Raw genomic sequence first — 26,705 nt, 5'->3', positions numbered from 1 at the left:
GAGACATACCGTGCTGTGGTGGAGCTGTGGGGCAATCATCCAGTTAGTTTTAGTATGACCTGCCAATGCCAGCATTACCACTTCTGGCTCCCTCCTTCCTACACCCAGGAGACAGTGCCGGAGATCAGCCTCAATCCTTAAGCACAGCATCACTGCCAGGCAGGCAGCAGCATTACTCAGTGACTGCACGAGGCCAACTGCGAGCATCAGGCTTGCATGCTGTGGGATGCAGCTCTCTCTCGCTTCCTCCAACCCTTCCTTCTTTTGCATATCAAAACACACCAAGTTATCATGATGGTCTGGATCCTTCAGTGCTCTAGTGTCTGTTACTCTGCATCCCTTTCTCCTCCTTAGCCACACAATTGCTGGGAGCAGTTCGTTCTCCACAGCTAGTACACTGGGTTCAGAAGGAGTATGCTTGCAGTCCAGGCTTAGTAGTCTTTACTGCCAGAAAGCTGACATAAACAATATAGAAAGTCAAGAACGGGGCTCTTACCAACTACCTGTGGCAATAGCATTCTAACATAACTACACAACATTACTGTCAGCAGCACCTCAAAGGAGCTATTTAACTATTATGGTATTTAGTGGGGAAGGGTTTGTTGTTTTTTAAAGTCTTTGTGGCAAATAGGCAAGATATGACATATAAGTAAGATGCCTGTATTCCTGAAGATGGTACCAAAACCAAACATTTTCCAGTCTAATTTTACCTTGTCTTTTTTTGTGGGGAAGCAGATATGAGGGGGAGGTCGAGGGTGAATAAGAATGTGGGGCGTGCAAGGGACACTGCCTGTGAACTAAAAGAGCAGAATGTTAATGCTACAGTGGTATAAATGTAAAGCAACATTATAATAGGCAAGAAATGCTGAAATCCAATTCTGAGTTAAAGAACAAAGATTGCAATAGAAATAAAAATATTTTATGATTTAAAAAAAAAAAAATCACAAGCTTCTCACCATACCAGTAATGTACCACAAACTTTCCAGCATCCATCTACATTACTAGAAGACTTCACAAAGCAGACAGCTGTCAAGACCTTAAGTCTCAAACTGATGTAGAAGCATTTGGTAGACTAAAAGAAATCAAAAACATTTGAATCGACTAACGCATCATTTACAATGTCAGATTTGTGAACACGAAAGAAAATCCTACATGCAAAATGAAACTAAAAAAAAAAAAGAAAGAAACTAGCAAGACTGTCTTGTGAAAACAGCACAGGCATCCAACATAGTGGTAGAATATAGGTAAACCTGATCAGTAGATTTTCTGAAATATGCTACGGAAAAGCAAGAATGTGGAAGATTAGAACACAAGTAAATATAACCAACCATAAACAACATACAAATACTTTGAGTAGGTCTTGTTAGGACAAGGAAAAATTTATGGAGTGCTGAAAAGCACAAATTGTGGAGTCCAAGCCATAAAACAATGACTAGAATAACTAGTTTCAGGGTCCACAGCTGACAGGATAACTAATTCAATGTCACAATAAAATTCATGAAATACTGGTAAAATACAGCCAGAAAGTACCACCTGTGACTGGCAGATAACCTAACATTCAGGCAAGTTCTTTTTCCATTATTTTAAAGGCATTAATATGAAGTCCTCCCTGAAAAAGATATCAAGTCCTACACGCAAGATATTCACCAGGCAGATGGGGTCTGCTATGTCCTCTATACACACAGAGATAAAAGTCTCTTCTACAGACTTCCACGTTTCAAAATACGCATTCTGAAAATAATCAAACTTCTTATGATAAAGGCTATAGCAGTACTAGTTTGATATCTACACAGTATGCATCACATACTATGAAACATGTTCTTGACCCTGACAAGAGGGATTCAGGGTGAATTCTTAGCTGTCATTAAGGATGAAAGATGATGATCAATTAAAATAAAAAATGCTCCCAACTAACACCAAGCCACAAATACGAAATACCAACGTTAATGAAAAAAAGGTCTAGTGAGGCAAATTGAATAGATTGTTTAAATTCATCAATTTGTTCACATTTTAAAGTCACCCCAACTTCACAATTATTATAATGGACAAACTCAAATTCCCTTCAGGTTAAAAGCCAAAATTCTTTTGTGACTAATACAGTTCAACATAAAATATTATACGGCATAGCTCTGGGAAGTAATATAATATAATATGTTTCTGCAGCATAATATACAATTAATGCAAAGCTGTAGTGATAAAACCATCAGAATGAAAAGGTTAGGAAAAAATCTCACTTTCTGGCAGACTTGCACACCCCAAAAATGCATAAAGTACAAGTGAAGTCCAATTATTTTTATTGCCTATGAGCTAAACTGCTGACCTACACTTTAACATCCTGAGTATAGGAACAGAGATATTCTACCCATGTATTCAAAGAAAAAAACATTTGAGTTCATATTTTTCATGAGTGCCACAAAATGATGGTAAATCAATAGTCACTACTTTACTAACACCATCCCTTGAATCCAGTCAACTAGCAACACCTGAAAATCCTTCCCAGAAGCAGCATAGGGATACACATACCTGTTTTAGCTACTGCCATCAAAGCCCCTGCTAACAACCTGGCTTTCAGTTTTGTCACAGGTGGAATAAGACACTAACATCAAAAATACTTACTTCATAGTATGGTAAGCTCCCATTCTGAATCTATACAATTCTTCGCTGAATTGTTCTAGGGTGACCAAGTAAAATGAAAAGAACACAGGTTCATTAAATGAGGTACCATCAGTGCCTTGATCTATGCTATAACTGAATTTATTCCTTGTCGTTGGGAGGTAACTTGATAGCATTGCTGGCAGAGCCCCGTCCTCTCTTCTGTAGTATGCTATTCCTACAGCTTGCTAAAAAAAAAGTTTTTTCAACATTTTCCAATTCCATAGCAAGCATTACATTCTTGATTTTTTTTATTTTATTTTTTTTAATTTATGGAGCGGCAATTCATAGAGACATGTAAGCACAATGAACTTTGAAAACCTTCAACTCTCAGCTCTTGTATCACAAAAAATGTGTACTTGTTCTCTAGAGTTTCTTACAGTGTTTGTCTGAATGCTTTAAAGAGCCATGACATACGAGTTCGTGACATCATCCAAATAAAAACAATTATAGGGAATGTAGGGTTCAAATTAGTAGGACAAGATCTATGAACAGTAAGTAGCCTAAAAAACGCAAATAGAAAATACAGATGTTGTTTTCCACTTCACAAGAAGTGCTTATCTGACAGGAAGTTCAGTTTGCAGACATGGGTGGGAAAAGCCAGAAATACAGAACAAGTCCTTTATTATTAGCAGCAGACACTACAGAAAGCCATGAAAAAAAGATTTCAGAACTTAATGAAGATGCTTAAGCAGTGTAAGGACATATACAATCACTGATTAGACAAAGCATTTAGAGTGTCTATATTTAAACAATTTTTTATAATTATGAACTTGAGCACAGTCTTAAAGTTGTGCATTCTTATAAATAGATTGCTGATTCTTGAAGAGTCAAGGTGCTATTAAAAGATGGAAAGGTGAGGTGAGTCTTGTGAGGGCTGGCCCTAATAACAGAAATGGTAACAAATTGAAGAAACCATGCAGATATGCAGCAAGTAGAAAGGTGTTTTGTAGCAGCTAACAGCTACTGTTAAAAAAATAGACCAGACTGAGATAAAACTGAATAGCTTCTATTCAGACTAATTCACAGAAGTCACATCCCTAAGAATCATTCACTTGAGGGTTTTGTATTTAAGAAAGTAGGCACATGAAACAAATAATATTTCAATGAACTAACTTGCAATCAAATCAAGTTGCTGCCCCAAACTCACTACAGACCAGAACTTCAGTTTAAGGCCTCATGAACATACGGCATCAAGACCTACAGATCCCCACCACCTGCAGAATACAAGGGGCAAGCAGTCATTGGCTAGCTGAATAAAAAGAAACACTCCTGTGCAATTTTGCCCAATACTTTTTTTTTTTTTTTAAATGACAGGATAATGTAATTTCCCCGCCTTTGACTCTGCAGACTAAATCACAAGGTATTGGTATAATATTAGACACTATGGATGGAAGACCAACAGGATGATACATCCTTTGCCTCAAAGCCCTATGTAGTGTTGCATTTGTTAATAAAGAACATGTGAATGCAACATTAGACGTTGAAAGACTCATCATGTGTCTTGTACCTCAAATTCAGTGTTCTCAAAACACCTCTTCTCAGCTGTACAGAGGCCATATGACATTCTAGAAGTAAAATCCAAGGTGTAGCCCTTGAAATAATTCAGCTTATAAGCAGGAAAAAATGCATCTTGCTTTCCAAAAATCCTTAAGTTATCTTTCTTATTAGGAATATTTTTGTCAAGTTTTTTTTTGGTTTTTGGTTTGTTTTTTTTTTTTTTTGGTTGAGAATGTAGCTTCCTTTAAGAAAAATCCATTATAAACTTCCATCTGTTTCATTTTATATGTCTATATGTTCCATCAATGTCTGCGTGTTTGTCATCTTGATCTAGGAGGAAAACGAGTCGAATCAATGCAGTTTCTACAGCATAATTCTGGACTTCACTTGCTTTAAGTCTCAATTTTCAACTTTTGGCAAACACTGTCAAAATAACAATTCAGCCCAAATAAAAGCTTTTTTTATTCTAGTTTTGTGATTTTTTTTCCTAGCATCATTTCAATAAATAACTCTTTCCCTATCGGGCTATCAGCAAAGTAGTTAGAGGTGCAGAAGACAAAATTGTTCCCATCACTTCATTGGTGGAATGTAGAAGCTCAGAAACGTTTGTTTTCAGAACCTAGAGCTCAGAAGCATTTGTTTTCTATTTGTGTAATGAAAACCTACAAGTTAATGTGAACAATCCAATGAGAATTCCCTGCAGTTTGTAATGAGATGGTAGTCTGGTTCATATCTTCTGCTGAGAAAAAGGTTTGGGTTCTCTGGCCATACTTCTGTTACATTGACTACATTCTTGCTTCCACTGTAAAGTTATCCCTAGAAAGGAATTTTTCTTAAATCCTTCTATGAACCTCCCCCCTTTCAGTAATTTCCATCATATCTGACACAGTGTACAGACTAGATACAGTTACTACAACTTCTACAGTTCCTTTCACCAGAGGAGTGAACATGCATGCGCAATGAGCAGATCTCCAGCCACCACTACCTGCCATGCAGAAACAAAAAATAAGTTTTTAATTTCTTGAAATGTTAAGAGAAAAAAAAATTATATATATATATATATATATATAAAGGTAAAAAAGCCAAAAGACCTACTGTAAGAAATCTGGGTTTCTTAAGAGATGATTGCCACTTTAATATATTCTTAATTGCAGAGGGCATGTAAATCTTAATTTATATAACAGGACATCTAAGCAGATCCTTTAGGAAAGTTATCAGAACACCTGCAGATACATGGCACATTTTAAAGAGCAGAGTGAAGCTATAAATACACATGGAGTGACCTCATTCATATTGTTCTCTTTCATAGAACTCAGATCTTTAGTTCAAAAAAAAAAAAAAAAAGGAAGAAAGTAACAAAAAGAGGAAGGACTGCCTTTTGGTTAAGAACTGGGAGGCAGGAAACTTGGATTCCATTTTTGGCTCTGCCACAGAAGTCCCTTATGGCCTTATCCCTTATCCCCTTTTCCAACTTCAGGGAGATCAAATAAAGGAAGTGATTTCCAGAGGTCTTAACTGTAAGTACCTAGAGTTGAAAGACTTGTCTAGATTCTCTGCTTCACCTCCTTCATCTAAAGCACAGTGATAAAAAAAATGTATATATATATATATACTAATAATGATGTAAACTTCCTCAAGAAAACAATAATAGTATTAAAACAATAAAAAAAATCCTAAATATAGATACAAAATAGGCTCATCTTTCTGGTCCTCAAAGTATTCACTTTTAACAAAAAAACAAACCTTTAAATATTCAACATTGCCTTTGCTCTTATGCAAGTTGAAATTATAATCTGCAGGATCATCTTCCATTTTTAAACAGTAAAAATGTTTAGACAATGTATTAATCAGTACAGCAGTATTGCATTTTGGACCCTCAGGAAGACACCACCCGCACTTCATTTTCAAGAGTGACTGATGGTTATATAGAACAAATTTAAAGTTTTTTCAGCAAGATGAAGTCTTTTTGGTTTTGTTTTTAAATACCTAATTTCTACAGACAATCCTCCTATATTTAAAAAAGCATTTTTTTTCCCAAATATGTCCGATCATACTGAATTTGTCTCAGTTGCAATGGCAAACCAAACATGACCCAGGAAAACAAAAACAGTGTCCTATTTTGCTTTTTGTTATGAGTACCCTTTGTTTAGCTGAATGACTTTATATTCAGTATGCCAAAGGTTAATTTTGGTTTACTATGCAACATGGAAAGTATAAGAAACTATGATTACCATGAAAAAATGGTACATTAAGTTTTAACTTAAAGCAAACAAAAAGACTGATGAGCTTTCGTTACAAAGGTGGGGAGGAGAAGGACAGAAAATAAAAATTGATTTCTTTAACATTGTCTTCCCTATCTGGAAAAATTCACCAGAAATGTGGGAAATCAATTCCAATAGATGCAAATAAATAGGAATATTTTTCAAAAGCTATGCTAAAACACTACAGAATGTTGCTATATACAACTCTAGTGAATATACACAATTCACATGCTAAAGTGAGCTGGACATTACTGATGGCAACAGATTATTCTTTATGGTCATGTAAAGTGCTTCATGTAGGACTAATGACAGCTTTTAGAGACTAACTAGGTGTTTGTTTTTGTTGTTGTTGTTTTTATTAATAGAACTATCTTCAATTGTTTTCTAAGAAAAAATCATCACAAGTTGTAATTTCCTGACTCAGTGAAACAAAGTTTTTGTACCAGTAATTTTGTTTTCCTTCAGGATATTTTATATCTTTAAGTATTGCATCTTTAACAGTCTAGATGTCAATTACAGAAGGTGGGTCTGACAGTACTTTAGAAAGCTACTAGAATAGTGAGTCAGTACTCTAGAGATTTTCCAATACAAGCAGTGATTTCCCACAAAATCCAGAAGAGAATAATGTAAACAACAATTCATGAAGCACATCATCTCAGGTCCCAATTCTAAGCTCCTTATACAGCCAAGGTAATTGTTGACTTTAATGGCTGCTGTGGAAACAAAGGGAATTTGTACGTATATGGTACATTTTTCCTACGGAAACAGATACTGCTGCCAGAGGATGTGTTTGGTTTTACTTCTCAAAAGATTCTGAGCTAAACATGAAGCCAGGAACAGCCACGGTGCTACACAGCACTAACTAACCTCAGTTGAATTTGTGTTACCTCTTCCCTTTGAGAGGACACAGCAGCACATTTCTTATAAATTAATTCAAGCCCCTCTCACAAAAAGCAGGAGCATGAACTGGAATGCCGAGGCAGGCATACATCCTAGGCATGATTACAGGAACAGCAGATAAATAATCCTTGAATCTCGCTAGTCATTTTGAAACCTGATTAAATCCTTTAAAAATTCCTATAGGATCTGCACCACTCCCTTCTCTAACCCAGATAAGTAACTTAATCACACAAAGTCAATTTCTTCAGTAGAGCTATTATGTTAAGGGTTTTCAAAATGAAAAACATTTTGTACAATTCCTGGACATTATTGTTCCAGTCTGTGTTCTTTCCGCAAAATCTTACAGCAAATACCCATTTCCTCATATTCAATTCTAGCCTTCCCTATGCCTTCATTTGTCGACCGCTAACAATTTCCCTCTACCCATCATTCTTGTTACACGGACTTTCTCTGGTGCAATGCTCAAGTAGAAAAAGTATTGTCTTTCAGAATAAACATGGAAAAGAATAGGTTCTTATTCACCCGGGGCAAAAGAGTGTTTACTTATAACTTCACTATGTAAAATTGCCCTGCTGGACTAAGCAGTTTGTCAGAACATAGTGCTTGCTACATGGGACTTCTTCAGATAACTTCTTGTGATAAGACACATCATAATGAGGAGTCGATGTAAGGCAGTACATTTTTATTCATGTAGCACTGTGGCATCCTGCTGCTTCCCTGCACAGAGAGGAACTGACCTGCAGGCAGGTTCCCTTTCCAGAGAGCTCTAAACTACAAATTCAGTTTTTCAGTTCTGTGCTGATGCTATATCTAAGCACCACATATATTGTTCCCACTACACATTTCCAGTTGCTAGCATAGGCAGTCTGCAGCTAAAACCCTCATTTATGAACTTGCAAGCAAAACTTCCCAGCATCAAGCTGGACCAGCAGTTGCCACCCACAGGACCTACTGCCTTTGGTCCTGTTTGCAGCTAGTTTTCCACTCCAATGAGTCTTCACCAGCTCAGTTTGCAATGGGAGTTCCTGCATACTAATTGGTCTGCTATTAATCTACTATTCAGCTTACAGAAACCATTAGTTATCACTAAGAAATTACTCCAGATATCTGGTACCTTATCTGATCATTAGGTTTGCCTCAGCTTTTCCAAGTGAAAGTCATTAATCTGATTCCACTGTTGTGTGCCTCTGAAGCAATACTCCACAGTTACATCCCATGGAAGAAAATTAAACTAATGAATGACAGGACACCTCATTGCTATTTATATCAGTCCATGCCACACCTGGTTACCCAGGACTTCTAGGAGTCACCAATTTCTAAAGCAATTTTTGGCTAGAATCCAATAAATAATACTGATTTCCTTGGTATATGGGGTCCCCAAACTACATTCCTGCATATAATATATCTTCCAGAAGACAACATACACAAGTAGTCTTTCAGTAACTATAAAATTGATGTCATTATCAAAATATCTGCTGGAAGATTCAGATTGGGAAAAACAGAGGAATAACAAATTTCTCATGAAAAAAAAACAATGCATTCTGAGACTACATATCAGCAGCCAGTTGACTAGAGGAAAGACTTACAACCTGACCTGAAGAAAGACAGCTAAAAAAAAGGAAATTGAATCTTTCTTGTTTCTGATTTTATCCTTGTATTCAGCAGCCACAAAAATCAATTGTGCCACCTGTCAAGACTGTAGTTCAATGAGAACACGAATTTACTATATTCATTATCCATTTTTCCCTTTTCATGCAGCCTCCATTAAGTTAAACATGAAACTATACTACAGATACTAGCTCTCAGCCAGCAGCCAGATTATAAAAACCGATTTATTATAGTAGAGTCACCAGTTTTTCCAGTCGCCCCCAGGGTCTGAAGAGATTACGCTATAACTTCAATATCATTACCACAGTTACAAATAGAGAAACCAAACCACGTTCAAGAAATGTATATTTATAGTTTTCAGCAGCCTGCAGAGTACAGTGGATGCCAGTGAGTTCCATCATTACAAAGAACCAACCCAGTACCTACAGTTGTATCTCTATCACAAACTTACTCATCCATTTAAACTGCTGACCGCATATTCGCTGTCGTGACTTACCACACTGCAGGTATACAAATTTGAAAATCCCTTGAAAAATGCAGCCTGGATTTCACATTCATTCTCAAGATTTTGTATGGACATTATTTAAAACTGAGTTTAACATGACTTTTTAATCTGCTTTGGATCCTCAAAAAAAAAAAAAGTGCAGATGCAGCCTTGGAGGCATTTAATCACTCAAGTCAGCATGAATGAGTGTACCACTTACCGCTGAACAGGTAACGGAAGGGAATCTAAGTGGTCCTCACCCTTAAAAGCCATATTTATCCTCTTATGTATGCTTTTCCATAGGCTGGAATCTAGAAAGAAAACAAAGTCATTTAGTAAACCCAGGGAAACTCAAGCCTCTTCAGTCCAGTGTAGCATGGCATTCTCCTAGTGATTTGTGGAGTTATCTCATCAGAAACAATTCAAAAAGCTTATTTACCTTAGGTTATTACACAACTCCATCAGATAACAAAGGCCAATAAGTACATTTCATGGCATAAGAAACATAGGGCTTTGCATATTCATGAACTTCCTGGATTACTGCACAGGTCAGAGCCATCTGGGTTGAACACACTACTGAGTAAACAGTTATTATTTAGTATCATTTCTAAGTCATATTGCATTAACTAGCACTACAGAGAAAAATCGGTTTAGTAAAACTAATTCTTCAGGTTATCACGTAAATAAAAGATTACTACAGAAAGCAAGTGCATAGTTGTATAATTTCAGGATCATATAGCACTACATCTACAGAAAGACCCTTGAAGTCTAAGTTATTGAAATATTAGATTCCTCCATGATACACAATTTCATTTTTCTATTAGTTCAAAACACTGTATAAATTATCCTCCATGTTTTCCCCTTATACCTCATGGCCAGGATAAGCATCCAAAACCCCTGTACCAGAAGGAAGTAAGAGGGTGCCAAAAATGCAAAAAATGAGGGTGCCATTTCCCTCCCTCTCCATTTAGTTAGCCCCATCTTCCATTAGGGCATTACCCACTATGGATCAATGCATATTCTGAGCAGAAATGAGAGCAGAGTTAGTCTTCAGAAATGGTGAAGCAATCCCCATACATCCACATGGCTGCAGAAAGAACTAATGCAAAATATTTGAAGGAGAACTTTAAGCCATGACTCAAGAATAACAAGGAGATGAACAAATCTGGAGGAGGCAAGGAACAGTGGGGAATTAATGCTTTTCTAGATGTGGAAAATAAATAAATAAATAAAAGGATCAATGAATCTTACTCAGAAAACATACACAAGAAATTAATGCTGTTTCTGTCACCAACTGAGGGAAAAGATTTTTGATGCAACCACTTGTGAAATTCTGCCATTTTGTTACTGGCTACTTTCTGCAAGCTGAGTCAGCCAGTCATTTAAGAAATTTGCCACTCCAAATTGCTCTTAATTGACACAGAGTAGTCCTCAGCATCTTTCCTAGCAAACCAATCTCATTGCTAATGCACGTCCTTGGGTTTTTTTTTGCCCCCCAAATCCCACAGACATTGTCCTAAACACAGAAATACAAAGTAACACACTCAACATGCTCTGCCCAGTACGGCACCAGATAACTTGGGCAATGTTGTCCCCATCCTACCCCTTCAAGTTTTCCTGGAAGTAACAAAGTTAATTTTAACAAATATTGAAATATACTTCATTACATGCACGTGAGAAGAATCTTATTTGCTTTTCTGGGGGAAATTTAAATATCGCTAAACTTTGGTTTTAAAAGATCACCAGCATCCAATACCTGATAGACTCTAACTGAATTCTCACTTGTCCAAGTAAGAAAATATTAGCATGCATCCTTCTGCTCCCATGATACTCTGATATGAACAACAGGCTTTCTTGTTTTTTTGGTTTTTTTTTTTGGTTGGTTCGTTTGTTGTTTTTTGTTTGTTTGTTTGTTTTAAATCATATAGTATATGTTGTATATACGGCACTAACTGGAAGAAATAATCTTTTTTTTTTCTTTTTAATAGCAGGTTGTTTGTTTTCTGCCTTTTTAAAATACATTTGAATTACCAAAAATAAATAACCACAGAATCCAATTTACTGTAACGAGCTGATCTTGACTATCTTCATTTGGGGAAAAACCTTTAATCAAAAGATGAACATGTCTGCATAAAATCTTCATCCCCAGCATAAGGTTTCCTGTCATGTGAAAGCGAAACTTTCTCTCAGCCTGCAGAAGTGCAGACATTGCAGACACTGCCTATCTCCTCCTGTTCAGCATAAGGCACATGTTTTACCTTCTATGCTACCAATGCAAAAATGAACAGCTTCCCTTTGGCAAGCTCAAGCTGCTTCACCGTTAGTTCAGCCCACTAACAGAATTTCTATACATACAAATCAGAGCATCTGATGTATTCCATTATTTCTGATCAGTGACATAATGTACACAGACATAAATTAGGTTATTGCATCTCATTGTGCTCTGTAAATTAGAAACATGACAAAAATTCAGCTTTTTTTAAAGGCTGTCTTCCCATAAAACACACATTTACATTATGGCTGAGAGCCTTTAAAAACATGATCAACTCCTACTTAGAGGTCACTTATCTTCCAGGAACAACAACAAAATACGTTACCAATATCTTCACCAAACAGCCTGTTTCACGACTGTGATGAGAATTCAAATCGTCTTTAAGCCCAAGTTGATGTGAGCATACGTAAATGCATGTTAAAGAAATGTATATGTGCATATGTTATACATATACACAAAACATAAATGTATCAACTTTACAGATACTAATAGACAACATTAGCAGAAGCTAATGCTTTTTTCCCCACCAGCTCTCAGTATACACTGGATCGGGCCCAGATCTGGCCAGAGATGCTTCCTAGGCAAATGTACCAAAAAAATAACACTCCTTGTAAACTGCAATACTGGTCATTTTTGTACAGGCCTGAGTAAAACCTTCGTGCTGAAATAATACAAGCTTTATTCTTGGACTTTTATAAATCCAATTTTTTAATAAATTATATACAATTTTATGTAAGTGTCTGTATATACACTTGCATCATCACTTTAAATAACTTATGATCATGTCTAATTCTTCTGGTAGTTAGTGTATGTGGAATTAGATGTATTCAAGGCAGCAGTCTCTCCTTGTGTTCTTCATCTTTCTCTTTGTCCTGTCAACACTGAACTAGATTTTAAGATGTTATTTCCTCATGTTTAACTAGATACATGTAAGATAAGCACACCATAAATCACATTTTATTCCCACCAAAGACAGCCAAAAACTTCTTTCAGAGAATTACTTCACAATAAGAAAACAAAACATCACATGTGCAACAGCATATAAGCACTGCTCACAGAAAAACAGTGACAGTGGAGGTAATGACCTTAATGGCCAAAAAAATATCTGGAAGAAGTAACTTGCTCATACACAAATACCATGTGCTGGTGCTAGAAACTGATACAGAGCATGAAAAACAGCTTTGAGAGCTCACGAACTAGCCCACCTGAAAGATAAAGAAAGAGTCTCAACCTAACTTACACCAGGCCTCATCAGCACAGCAGTGCAGCTGGGAGCTGTCAGGTTGCTGGTTCCAAAAGAGCAGATTCCTCCTGCATTACAAGAGCTCCCTGCTGGGAGTCTCTTCTTGCTGAAGTCTGTTGTAGCAGACTTCTGAAGCGCAACACGACGTTTAGCATCCTAAGAAAGATGTTATTTCTGCTAGAAAATAGATTGCATCTTGTTAAACCTCCCAGTTTAAGTTATTTCTCCATCATTCAACACAACAGCATGTTTAACAAGCTAAAAATTAGGAGAATTTTAGCAGTCTGGATTTCTGTTAAACATATCGCTGTCCAAAACCATCACAGTAACATCATGTATTCAAGGTGAAATAAGTGTGACTCATTTACTCCTATTACTGATGGCCTTAAGGAAGTTCTCCATCACAAAATGACACCCTGAATAATTAAGCTCTAAAAGTCACACAATTAAATTCACATTTTGAACACATTCACTGCTTGCATGTCCATCCTTGTAAAGGCTTAAATCAAAAGGCAAATCCATGAACTTTTGCCATCCCATTTCTAACCCCTAACATCATAATTTCAACACTAAGAATACCTGAAAATAAGGTCAGTCAAGAGCATCATTTTTTTTTCTGAAAGACAGAAGATCACGTATCTGGCATGTGATTATTGGTAATCAGAATGAGAAGAGCAAGTTACTTGTAAGTAGCATGGTTAGCCTGAGAACAAGAAGTCATTAGCTGAAGTCATTTTAGACTAGATATCTTTTGATTAATATTAACAGTTCCTGTCCATAGTAAAGTACAATATCTGTTCTGCCAAACAGTGCCTGTCCTCATTTTACAATGCTGGGAGTCTGGGAATCATTAGTTATTATTCTTCTGTTAGACAGAGTAACTGTTAATGGAATGCCACAAATCAAATTAAGAGCAAAATTCTGACAGCATTTATGTGAGAGGTCAGAAAGTAAACACACACACCGTGTCCTTCAGCAACATGTCTGGTCCATCTGAAGTTATTCATACTAACCATTTGAGGACTCAGGATCCTGTGGTTATTTTGCATTATAACAGATTTATACAGGCCTGAATTAATTACAATAGTAAAAGTCAACTGAGTATTAAGCTAGGTGTCACAAATCTAAGAAGCCATAAAACCAAAAGCAAGAAGTAATGAAGAGTCCTTCAAACAATGCATTAAAATGGGTTGTATTAGTGTGGGACCATATACACAGATGTATGTACCACACTCCTGGAATGCAAAATTCAAACTAGAATGGGGGGGGAGGGCGGGGGTGTGGAACAGGTGCTACCTGCAGCACTCATTTGCGATAGCAGCTCTTGCAGAACCAATAATCAAACTGGAAGCACTGCTGAGCAGCCCATGCTTTATACTTCAAGTACAATCTGAAGCACAAATCCATTTTCACTCACAAAGGGTTTTATTTTTAATGCATATTTCTTCCCTTCTTTTCCTCTCTATTTTCAGAAGAGACAGGATTTCATTTTAAACAATTCTGCGTTTATCTTTGACAACACCCATTATGTATATGTATGTGGATATTAATTCAAACTGAAGTCTGTACAGCTTCTTTTCTGCTTTGGATTTTTCCTCATCTTAGCCTTACTGCGCACAGCTGGAAATTCAAAACAAGAAAAACAAAAAGAGGTAGATAAAAATCTACCTCTGTTCAAGAAGAGCATCCTGAAAATTACAGATAGGAAACATTACTTGGAGATCTTAAGTCAGCATGAGAAGTATAACATGGCCAACTGCCAAGAACCATGGGAAAGGAAACATATCTCAAGCTAGTCTCCTAAGACTGGATCTCATTTATCTTCACACAGAGTTTGATTTCTTCGTTCACCTTTGGGTTTTAGAGCCTTCAGAATGTCCTTGCACATCCAATTTCTTCCTCTGTGATCACCACAAGGCAAAAATCTGTTTTCCAAGCAAGGAATGTGGGCTTGTTCATTCCATTTCTGTATTTTAACAAGTGAAATGACATGGAAATTCAAAAATTCACTGACTAGGATATCTGCAATACAGCCAGAAGAGCTGATTGCACTGGGAGGGGAAGCAGAGACCCGAGTTGCCCAGGTAATCCAGCTTTCTCCATGACAAAATATACATATAACTACAGAGATCAGAAATAGGAAATCTGAAGCACTCTAGTCAGTCCTTACGCAAAGGCATGATCTTTTTCTTACAATGCATCTTTCATTAGTTTTCCCAGTTAGATATAAAATCTCTAGAAAGACAGAGTTTACATCACCATGGACTAACCATGGACTAACTGCATTACAAAATACTTAAAAGAAGGAAATAGAGAAAGGTATAGCTGATTCTAGATTCCACACCCCCAGGCCCCCCCCCAAAAAAAAAAATTTATATATATATATATATATGTATATATAGGGCAAAAAGCCACTGGACTAATCATTTAGCTGTTGGTTTTTTTGTGTTTTTTTTTTCTTTTTCTTCAACCTTATCAGTGAAAGTCTTTAAAATCTCCCTTTCTGAAAGGGGCACACCAATTTAAATAGATAGCAGTATTATGGGAGCAAACTGATTAGTGGTCACATTCCTAGCAATTAGCATTTTAGAGGCAGTTTGGCTCAAAAAGAATTTGCTTTTGAGGTTCAGGAACTGAATAATAGTTGGCAAGTTGTTGCACTTTGAAGCTATATTTTATCTTTTATGTGATGCAGAATAATCACCATATAAAAATGTTTATTGGTTCTCAGAGCAGTATTAATGCAGCCTGCTACCACAAAATGCTGAGAGGTACAACTCCTCTGCATTTACATTTCCCTTGCTTGCTGACAGAAAGCAAAACGAGTTCCCCCTCCTGTCTTCATCAAGGAAAAAAACAACTAGTGTAACATCACACAATCCTTAATTCAACCACTCGTAATAAAGACATCCCTGTTCCTGACAATGGCCTCTTAGTTTTGAAGGTTTTTCTGAAAGAAACAGGTAAAGATTGGTTTTAACCACACGGTTTGTTGACTGCCTCTCTTCACTGTGGATTGACCTCAGACATGGCGCCCACAGCAACGGCCCCTGCGAGGTGTGAGGGCTTTCTTTGAGGAGGTGTCCGGCTTCCATCAGAACAGACAAGAACCCTTTCAAGAACCCTTTATTTTTCCCTTTTCTTTTCTTTTCTTTTTTTTTTTTTTTCCGTCCCCAAAACTAGACATTAGCAGGGAAACACCAGCTGTAAATTTAGTACCTCACAGGTATGTGCCAAGAGCTCCTGCGCTGCCGCCAGAGCCCCAGGCGCTGCCCACCACTCTGAACCGGTTCCAGCCGGTCCTGGGGCAACACCTGAGCCCGCCAAAGCCAGCCCCAGCCGCCAGGGCAGCAGCCTCGGGGCGAGGTGCAGAGGGGCCTGCGGCCACCCTGAGGAGGGACTGTGAGGAAATGGGTGCCAGCACTGCCTCTGCCTCCTTGAACACCCACCTCATGATGAAAATAAGGGCAGCCAAGGCAGGGTGCCCCATCCTGGAGGTGTTCAAGGCCAGGTTGGATGGGGCCTTGGCCAACCTGACCTAGTGGATGGCATCCCTGCCTATGGCAGGGGGTCTGGAGTTAGATCATTTTTAAGGTCCCTTCCAGCCCAAGCCGTTCTATGATTCCTCAATACCTGTGTTAGGATGTCAGAGCTTTGTGTCAGTTGGTGATAAATTCAAGTGAAATTCCCCTGCTTTGGTCTGACACCCTTGGCAATAGACATGTGCAAACACCTTACAGCATAAGGGTCTAAAATATTTCATCTGGTCTCCTCCATGGGAAGTGGGACCTTGTCTCCTCCCTAGTCTCCTCACGAAGAGGTCAGAAATAAAGTGCTATTACTTCAAGTAGCCATTGTGTAGGATACAAATTAAAATAGAAAGGGCAATTTTTGCACCTTACTCTAAAATCTTTTTCTCCTCTCCACCAACCCCAATTTTTTAATTTCACTTTTTAATTTTATTTTTTAATTACAGCCCAGCCAACGGCTAAAGGAGAACAGTATGCCATCAGTGCAAAACAGATCCCAAAGTGGGGGGTCTGTACCTAAAGACCATGCTGAGCAAGTGGCAAGCAGCTGGGCAGGCACCATTTTGTAGAACAGCTGAAGGCAAGGGGAGCAGAGAACTAAGACTCAGGCCAAGGCAAGTTTGTAACACTGGCATGTCCAAGAAGAGATGTGAGCTGCACAAGCACTAACTTCCTAAAAGCATCATGGGGGATTGCTTTGTTCATCTCCATGATTTTTCAATAGATTTTCAAAAGCAAGGAAGTCGTTAGAGGTTGCTTAAAGCAGGAAAGGCATTTATTCACCCCTCCCTTCTTATGCCTGTCAAGTTGCTTTAAAATTGTAACTCTAGTATGTAAAACTGATGCCTTTTTTGAAGTTCATTTTACTCTCCTACTCTACGTATCAAACTTGTATAATAAATTCTGCTTTGTCAATAGCCTCATCTCCCTCACGACAAGTCCTGATTCCTTGTGTGGACTGTGCTGCTCACAAGAAATGCCTACAGAGCACAGCAGCTTTACCGTTTCACTTCTTTAACATGGGCTTCTACATACAAAAAAGTTACAGCTATGGTTTGCTATTTCCCCTACAAACAAACAAACAAACAAAAATATCCAGAGGAGCTTAAAATAAAAAGGGACAAAAAGAAAGCCATCTCCATTTCCAGGCAGAAAATAGAGAAACAAATTAAATGACTTATCCAAAGTTAAGTGACTTAGCCAAAGTTAAACATGAGACAAGTACAAACTGAAACCAGTTTTCACTCAGTCCAATACTCTAAGTTAGCACCTAGAGAAGATGATAACCTTGTATTTAACAGCTTCATTAACGGGAAAAGAATAAGGACCTATACAAGTTACTCACTACAAGGAAGGACAACAACTTTACACATCTCTGTACACAATCCATTTTCTGTAATGAAAGGATTTCTTCTTACTTAACATCCATTTCAGCTAGTCAGACAGGCAGTCTGAAAGCCATCTTTTCTTATATTGATATTCCTCCAAAGAACAAAAAAAAAAAATCTGACATTTTAACTGAGATGAGCAAAACAATATTATTAATTCAGGTCACAGCCTACCCTACCAGAGTCTTTATTGGAAGTATTGCAAGGCATTACATGGTAAACAGTGGTGGTATTTTCACAATATTTGCCAGCAGCCATTAATTTTTTTTCATTTTACAGAGTTAATATCCAATTGCTCTTCTTTGTTATAACTCTGAAAACCTTAAAACCAACTTCAGACGAATAAATGCACATTTACCTAGAAGTTAAACACATAAGGCTAAGAACACCTCTCTCTAGTCATTGAACAGCCTCTATTTGAATTACCAATAAACTTGCTACTTCTTTACTTCTGTCAATAAAGTCATCATCCGTCCCCATCCCTCCTCCTCCCCCACCGGGGAAAAGAAAAGGACATTGGGGAACCTATAGAGAAGGCAATATGGCAGAAACAATAGATGCCAGATCTATTGCCTGCTAACAAGGCATTTCAACAGAACACAGGAATAGGGAACTCAATTTAGTAACAAGCATGTGAGCCAACACACACCAAGGAACATGTGAAACAGATGTGGTTGAGCTATGTATTTTGAGGAGCCAAGCTCTCTTAGCAGTGATTCTACACTAGGCTACCTCCACCCTAATTGCGGTGTCTGCCTTAAATCATGTCTTTCCTAGGAGGAGACAAGAAATCTAGTAGAATAACACAATTTTCTTTCTACAAGCTGAAAAAGAATCTGAGCAAGTCCATGTCCATAAACAAAAAAATACAAGTGTTTTAGTACAGAGCAAGATTTGAGTATTCTGTTTCTTGTTGCATTTTTCCTTTAGTAACTCCAGTTAACTCCTCCAGACAGCCTGTCAACAGAGCTCTGTTGCATAGTCATTCTAATTCTATATAAAAGTGAAAAAGTAGTAATGGGATTTTTCTTTTTCCTTCCTCTTTTATCAAAGTAGAAAATTCTGCATTTGTATTTTTGAACAACTGCCAAAGAGTATCCAGTCATAAGACATTTTCTCCTCCGTCCTTCACACAAAGTGATATGAAGGGGCCAGAAACCTGTAATAATAATGCAGATAGGGAATCCCCAGCAGCTCTAGAGGCAGAACAAACTGCTCTGTAGGATCATTCCCACATTCAGTGTCTCCAGGGCAAGCGTAGTGTGACCAGAGCACATCAGGAAAGCCCTAGCAAATCTAAGGCTCAGGGGGACTTTGCAGCCTGTACACATTAGATTAGATATACTCTAGAGATCGAGCGGTGTCTTGGGAACAGCTTGAATAGGAAAGTGCCAAGCTACTTAAAGTCAATGTACTGCACTCAGTCAGTGTCAAAAGCACTCCTGTGCCTCCGGCTGCTGAGCTCCAGGAAACCAAAGAAAGCTCAGATGGTATTGTCTGAGGTAATGGCACTATTCTGTTGTTGGTTTTTGTTTGTTCGTTCTGCCTCACCCCACCCCAACCCTTTTCTTGTCCCTTCCAGTCTACTGGCTGAAGTTTTACTATGGAGGGGCCAAGGAGGAGAGCTCAGGCAACAGGTCAATAAAAAGACACAAGAAGAGAAACATTGCTCATTATCAAGTAAAGTTTGGATCTTGAATGATGTACATATGAAGAACTCTGATGCACCTAAAAGCTTGCAATGTTAATAATCCTGATAGAACAAAACTGGGTGCCCTCGCCCAAAAATGTATCTTTAATAAATAAAATAAAAAATTGAGTCCCTAAGGATTAAGTGAAAATGTGGGAAGAATGAACTTCAGGGTTTGCTACAGACTCTTAGTAAATAAAAACATTTGTGTAGAGAAAAGAGGACTTTGTGGTAGGCCTCATTACTCTGTAACAGCAGTAATGTGTGTTATAAGTATTATAGCTCAGTAGGGGTCTGTGTATTTTGATTTAAAAAGTGACTATGTAGAAGTAAAGCTCCAAATTGGGAAGGTGTACAAATTACGGCCTATGTCTTTTGTCATTTGTAACTACCAAACACAAAGCAAGTCACTGGAGTCATACAACTTACCATGCATCAGCTGAACTACAGTAACGGACAGCGCTGCTTAGCTGATGTCCAGTAACCTATTACACAAAGGAATTGGCAAGCAAGTTTTGAGTACAGAATGAAATACTCCACAGTCTGTTCCAGGGAGGCTGCATTATTTGTTCTCATGATTTTTCTAAAAATTGATATTGAAAGAAAACAAGTTAACTTTTAAATAGTACAAGTCTCACTGGAGAAGGCAACTAATATTTTGATAAATTTCTAATTATCATCACGAGTTTTAACAGTTTGTGATGGCACACGTAAAGCAACATAGACCAGAATTAGCTAGAGGTAAAGGTCCCAGAGCCAAGCTTTTGCTATTAGCAGCCAAATTCAATGAATTCTTAATCATTAAGCTTAAAAGTGTTCAAATCCCAGAATTCATGTTTCCTCCTCAAATAAAAGCATCTCTGTGAGCTTAAATTTTTATCCACAATTTTAGCTTGAGTTTTATAGTTATTTATTGCTATGCCACACTGATAATTAAACACAGATATACATTAGAATCACATCTTCAAAACAGCCTGTTCACCCCCTTCCAATGCAACCCTGTTCTCTAGTAATCCTCCGTGCACACAAGACTTGTAAGACCAGAAAATCTTTGCATGAAAATTCTTCCCGAGTTCCCATTCCCAGAAATCTGGTGTTGACAACTTCCAGTGCAGATGCAGCTGAGGCTGATCCATTGCCCTAAAATCTTCAATCTTAAGTCTCTTTTTTTTTTTACCTGTGATACATGGGACATGCAGACCATCTCCTATTTGCAAGAACAGATAAGAGTTGCCAAGCAAACTCCAAAATCTCTACAGAGAGCTCATTTCACTAATACCAACATTACTCCACCTACCACCTCTACAGAGAGCACTTAGCGCTTCTACAGAGAGTTTAAGTTTTACATCTCCATTTTTCATGATCAGCCTCAGACAACTCTACTCACTTCCAAACACCCGTCATCTCCCAATATCAGCAACAGAAAAGCCAATAATTGGTCTCAGAAAAAAAATAGACCCCTCATGGGAACAGAGTATATATTCCACCTGCAAACATGGCTGCCCCCTGCCCCCTTGGGTGTTTAAGTTGAGAGATGCTATCAACAGTCCAATATTTACATCACCTGGATCCAAAAACTGCCTGTACCAATTACACTTACATTATACCAGTACATACCCGTGGGCCAGGCATGTAAAATACCTTGCTGGGTGTTGCCAGTAGGCATCTCCAAATGTGCTAACACCTTGGCATCCAAGAGGAGGAAGGATCTGCCATCTGAGTACTCAGGTAGACGGTCCGGTCCCCACCAGCAGCAGATATAGCACATATCAGTTTCCATTAAAATACACATTACTTGGACAATACTCAAAACAGAAGCTGCAGGGGCACTGCCCATCACCTGTCTTAGTCAGCACCCAGGTGAAAGATGTTTCCTGAAACTGTGTACTCTCTACATTCATTACCATGACTTGCATGTCCGGTAGTAATTTGGAACTTGTATAGGTGGGCCAGCTTTGATAGCTTATGTCAGTACAGACCTCCGTGAAAAACCCTTCCAAAAATCTGAATCAATGCTCATAGACTAGTCCCTAGCACTAAAATGTTTATTTATTTAAGGATGGAGAGCTGTGACCAACAACATGTACATGCAGAGAAATGACATTCTTGAACTGGAGGAAAAATTTAAATTACTGCAGTGGTAAATGTAAATCAGTTCTGAGACCCAGCCACCTAATTGTCCATTAGGATATCAAAAAACAGATACTTCTTTTAATTTAATAGTCTTCTAAAAGGGAACCCAAGAAAATGTTAAGCATTACTCATGGTGGAACTGCAGGATGGAGCTTTCGACTCATGACTCATCCAATATAAGTGAAAGCAGTTCATAAGCAGATTCTGAAAAGTTTCAAAGCACAAGATGAATTTACCTTTAAATAAACCATTTCAGTAAAAAGGAAAAAAAAAAATCAGTTACAGGAAACATAGGACAGTTGTTACAGCTAGGGAATGAAAATAAGAAAGTCATCCTGCTTTCTACAAGGTTTGTTACCAACTTCCAGGCTGCAGAGCAAGTTATTTAACTTTTCCACATCCTGAAGTGATGGCATATCCAATGTTTCTATTCTCGTCAGTGCCCAAGTGACTGATTAAATGTACAACAATATTTTTGGAGTGGGTTTTTCTGTAGTTTTGTTTAAAGCCCTTGAACCTCAAGTTGATTTTGAAATTTCTAACCAAGTCGAGTTCTGAGAATTGAAGAGTTTATAGCTGTGAAACTGGAATGCCTAGTACACAAAAAAAATAAATAAATTTAAAAGAATGGGGGATGATTGACCACTGACAAGAGATAACTGAAGGGGAGTTCAGTAGTTAAAAACATGGGGAAAAGGCCAGGAACTTTAACTTCCTAGAATCTCTAAAAGACTGGAAGAATAAAGCAGAGCAAATTCAAAACTCAGATAGAAAATTCTTTTTCATTAAATTTTGCCACTAATGAAGTCACTGCAACTCAGCAGCCGGTATCACAGAATGGCTGAGGTTGGAAAGCACCTCAGTAAACCTCACAGAAGAGCGCATTTATGGGTAATAGAAGTTATCAATTTTTTATTTTTTTATAATCAATTCTTGCACCTCAGGACAGTTGCTACCTGTATTGCTTACTCCTCTTCACATCTCAATGAAAGTTTGGCTTCTGATTCTAGCTGAACACCAACCTCTTCCAGGATAACGTGGAGCTGAACAGAAGAACTAGAGGCAAGCCTGGAGCCAGGAGGAGTCAATGGGAAGGACATAGACACATTAAAGCACCCAACAGGCCTAACTGTGATTTCAGCAGTGAAATAAATCCAAACCGTATGCTACATTTAGGAGTTAAAATTGACTGGGTCCTTTCTAAAATCACAAGTACAAAACACAAACTCCTGCAAATAATTATCAGGTCATATACCCATAAAGGTCAAGAGAAGATATTTTATTACCTGCTCATCTTACTTATTTACGGAATAGAGCCAATATTAGTCAGCACAAGTAGCTGTTTGCAAGCAAGAAGGCTTCAATCAGTAAGGAAGGAAGGTAATTAAAATGAGGGAAATCCAAAACAAAGTTATACCTACCAATCATGTCATCTAAATTGTACTATTTTATTCATTAAAAATAAAGCTTTGAAACAAAGATGCCAAATTTATGCAAGTTCTTGATTATGTTTCTGCCGAGGGAGCATGTAATTTACAAGAAAGAGGACTTAAAGCTTTAAGTGCCTCTGACTTAATTCAGCATGCTGTATTGATGGTCCCATTTAGATGATTCCATTTTAGGCCCCTCTAACGCATTAAAGGCATGACTTACTCACATCCATTTGGCTAATGATCCCCTACTGCTCTAAAGTAAATGACAGCTATTTACAGTAAATTATTCAATTAGATAGAGGGAAGTGCAGTATTCATTTTATATTGTTTGACGTGGCAAAACAGAAGTGTGCAGGAAGGCAGGTGGGGCATTTTAATCTTTCAGAATCAATTGTTTAATCCACAGCAAGAAAATATGCTCCACAATACTCATCACCATCAGAATTTTATTGTAAACATTCTAAGAGATACTGAAGTGTTGCAACTCCAGATAATATAATTCTACCCACTTCAGAAGTCAGTCATCATACAATGCAAGGAATGCTACTAGCCAGTATCATATAGAACTGCTTTGCTGTAAGCATAATTTCAATTTACAGATGAGGGAATTTTTCTTTCTTTCAATACATGCTAACATGTATCTAGGAAACCAAATTCCCCTTTAAAAAAAAATTTAGAAGTGAGCAATCCCAAATCCCATTTATTTATAATGGGATTTATACTACTAATTGCCTACCTCACTCTCAGAGACAGGACAGTCTCCCAAGGCATTTGGACAGGGGGATATTTTTATTTCCTGTAATCCAAAGAAAGGACAATTCAGCTGCCCTTACAAATTAAGGAAGGGGATTCAGAAAAATAATCAAATAAAGGACAAGCTAGCTAAAGGAGAATTTCTCTTTATTATGGGTATAAGATCACAAAGTCCAAGGCACAGGTAAAGCTGCTATGCATCTTGAGCCTGCCAGTGACCATGCTTTGCACAGTTCCCAGGTCTCCTAGCATTTAACAGAGGGAAAGAAGGAACAGTATCATGTCTGAGCCCTCTTAGCTTGCCCTGATTTTGGAGACACTTCTGAAAACCTGGAGCACTGCAGAACAAGTTCCAGGCACCCCCAATAGAAGAACACTTTCCTCTGGCTGTCTTGCCAATGCATTTAATCTTCTACAGGCAGAGGGCCAAACTCAGCAGGCACAGCTTCTGCTAAGTTTAATGGAAGTTGCACTTGCCTACGCCAGCAAGTGAAATTTGCCTCAGGGACTACGAGCATCACAAAACAAAATACAACTCTAGCCAGCTTCTGCATGCAAAGGGCATATTTGAAAGGCTACAGAATGGACTAATAAGTTTTCCTTTGTTTCACCTCCTCTAAACCTGCTGGCACAACGAAACCCTTCCTACTCTTCACATGTATTCATGCACTTCCATGAGCCAGCTGTTTGTAGTGATGGGCTTTGTCAGAAGACCAGCTTACTGCCGCTAGACTTCCTGTGGGCTTAACTGACATTTTGCCCACATATGCAAAAGCGCTGGCCACCTCCAACACACAGCACCTGAATTCCTAAGGAAGGTCTGCATTTCAGTCGCTCTAGGGGCAACTTTCTGCAATTTGATTCTTATTTTGCTAGCTACCTTCCCCTCTTATGAAGGATTTATCATATTTTAAGTCCTAGCTCACAAGAACCAAATATATCTATCAAATATTGGTCCAGATCTTCAGTAGCTCTGAATGACAGATGCCATGACAATTCTTACTAGACAGGCTACTCCATTATTACTTGCAGAAACTCAAAAGTCCCCTCTATTTGAAATACTTTTTAGAGGATATTATAATACAAGTAATACTAATAACAATGCTAGAGCTTAGCAAGGAGTACTGCAGTGTTTCAGTCTCTATAGTGGCTCTCTGCTTTACCTACACCTCTTCACACAATGTCTTCCTTGTTCTCCCTCCTGCTCTCAGACTAAACATACTGATATCTGCTAACATTCCCCTGGTGCACAAGCAAGCAGCTCAGACTTGCATTCTTTAACTATGCGATGATCCTCCGAGAAGTTCCACAGTTACTTTCGGCTGAAAAATTACCTGCCTGAAAGGCACTAAGTTAAACCAGATTGCAAGCTAAGGTCTTCATCTAGTAAGAAGTTCAGGATAGTGAAAACATTTAGCATTGCCCTTGAAATCACCCAGCAAGCCAAAACTAATAATAATAATAATAATTTCAGATGGGAAAAAAAAAAAGGAATAGTGTGAATTTGAATCCACATTTTTAATAGTTTAATTCACTAAAGTGGACTTCTCTTCACTAAATAATTAACATTTGTATTTCTGTAGTTCTGAAATCCCCCAGATAGCCAAACAGGAAAGTCCAGAGCAACTGAGATATTCAAGGTACCTTGCCAATAAAGCTGCTACCCATCATAGCTTCTCTGAGTAGTATTTAAAATGAAATATTGTGCGTACATAATAGTATACATATTTCTGAACAGTTGTTCAGCACAGGCTGCTTAGAGTAACCAAAGCTAGAAGGCACTGAATTGGAGGAGGCTGGAGGAGCCAATGCTGCACCTCTTTTTCCCTGACTCCTCACAGAGGTCCCTCCCTGGGATCAAGCTGTGATGGGCTGTGCTAGGTGCACATGCAGGTGTTGGTGGCACAGCTCAGCAGGCCACTCACGCCAGCAGCACCAGTGTGGCCTGGCTGGCTTGAGAATGTGGTTAGTATGGCTGACAAGAAAATAAGAGCATCAGTTGGAAGGAAGGACTTGGCCTAGGATGAGTCACTTGACATCACCTCCTTTTAGATGGCACAGGGAGGAACGTTTAGGCACAGGGACTTACAGCTTCCATGCCCTCATCCTCACTTACAAAGAGTCCCTGCTGTCCCTGTCATTCAGAAATTTCTCCAGAACAAGCACCTTAACTGCTCCAGACAGACTTGATTCACAACCAGTATTTCCAGAACATTCAGACATGCCTTGCTGAGAGGCAGAACACGGTGCAGTTATATCAAAATACAGCACAGCTTCTCTCCTCCACCTTATGCAGGTGCACTGCACTCTCATTCATATTGCAATTAACAGACATCAGGGCCCAGGAGCACTCATCAGCTAGAATATGGCAGAATGATTAGTGCCCCCAACCCTGCTCCCATAACATCAAATTTGGTTTGTTTTGAGGGTGTTTTCTGAAAACCTTTGACATCATTTTCTAGCTATGGTAATACTTAGATAAAAAAAAAGCAACAGATAACATTTCCATATGAGGTATTAAGTATGCTATCTTGTAATGGCCCCTCTCCCTAATTTCATAATGCATACATTTTTTACAGCACCAACCACAAAGTAGAACCACTCCCTGAGGCTTTCCAGGTCTCCCACAATTGCAGCAGCTTTTTAATACGTCTGTAGAAGTGGAAGGCTAGCATTTATTTATTAATATTTTTTCCTCAACAACCAGAAATCACCTTCTCCTCACAAGTCTTATGAATGCTCTCTGCAGTCTTATACTTTGTTGCTAGAAATGGGAGGAGAAAAAGCAAGAGCAGTCTCAAAGGATATGAGAAAGATATGAAAGAAGCATTTACTCTAGAGAGGCACGTGCATTGAAA

General features: G+C 38.3%; 1 protein-coding gene and 1 long non-coding RNA gene across 18 annotated transcripts in view; one reads left to right on the top strand and one right to left on the bottom strand.

Moving 5' to 3' along the window:
• Positions 1–26,705, bottom strand: part of INSC (INSC spindle orientation adaptor protein) — a 332,365-nt gene that overhangs the window by 279,705 nt on the left and 25,955 nt on the right. For 8 of the 17 annotated variants that reach the window (XM_080595847.1, XM_080595865.1, XM_080595846.1 and 5 more), the window contains exon 2: positions 9,626–9,716. The exons of 1 other annotated variant lie outside the window; for it this stretch is intronic. In XM_080595847.1, coding sequence (XP_080451973.1) covers positions 9,626–9,678 — 53 coding nt within the window. In that variant the 5' untranslated portion in view covers positions 9,679–9,716. Of the gene's footprint in view, positions 1–9; positions 2,177–2,324; positions 2,567–2,616; positions 3,914–9,625; positions 9,717–10,273; positions 10,295–10,404; positions 10,615–10,656; positions 11,113–16,966; positions 17,156–26,705 lie in introns of those variants that run through there. 8 more of the 17 variants (XM_080595862.1, XM_080595861.1, XM_080595848.1 and 5 more) reach the window with 8 other exon arrangements.
• Positions 19,296–26,421, top strand: LOC308196651. The gene is made up of 2 exons (XR_013952328.1): positions 19,296–19,340; positions 19,421–26,421. It is a non-coding gene; the product is annotated as an uncharacterized lncRNA (long non-coding RNA).

This window comes from Anser brachyrhynchus, assembly GCF_964034855.1.
Source record: "Anser brachyrhynchus genome assembly, chromosome: 5".
Classification (NCBI taxonomy): domain Eukaryota; kingdom Metazoa; phylum Chordata; class Aves; order Anseriformes; family Anatidae; genus Anser; species Anser brachyrhynchus.
The sequence above is the reverse complement of the archived record's forward strand: the minus strand, read 5'-3'. Positions and strand labels throughout refer to the sequence as shown.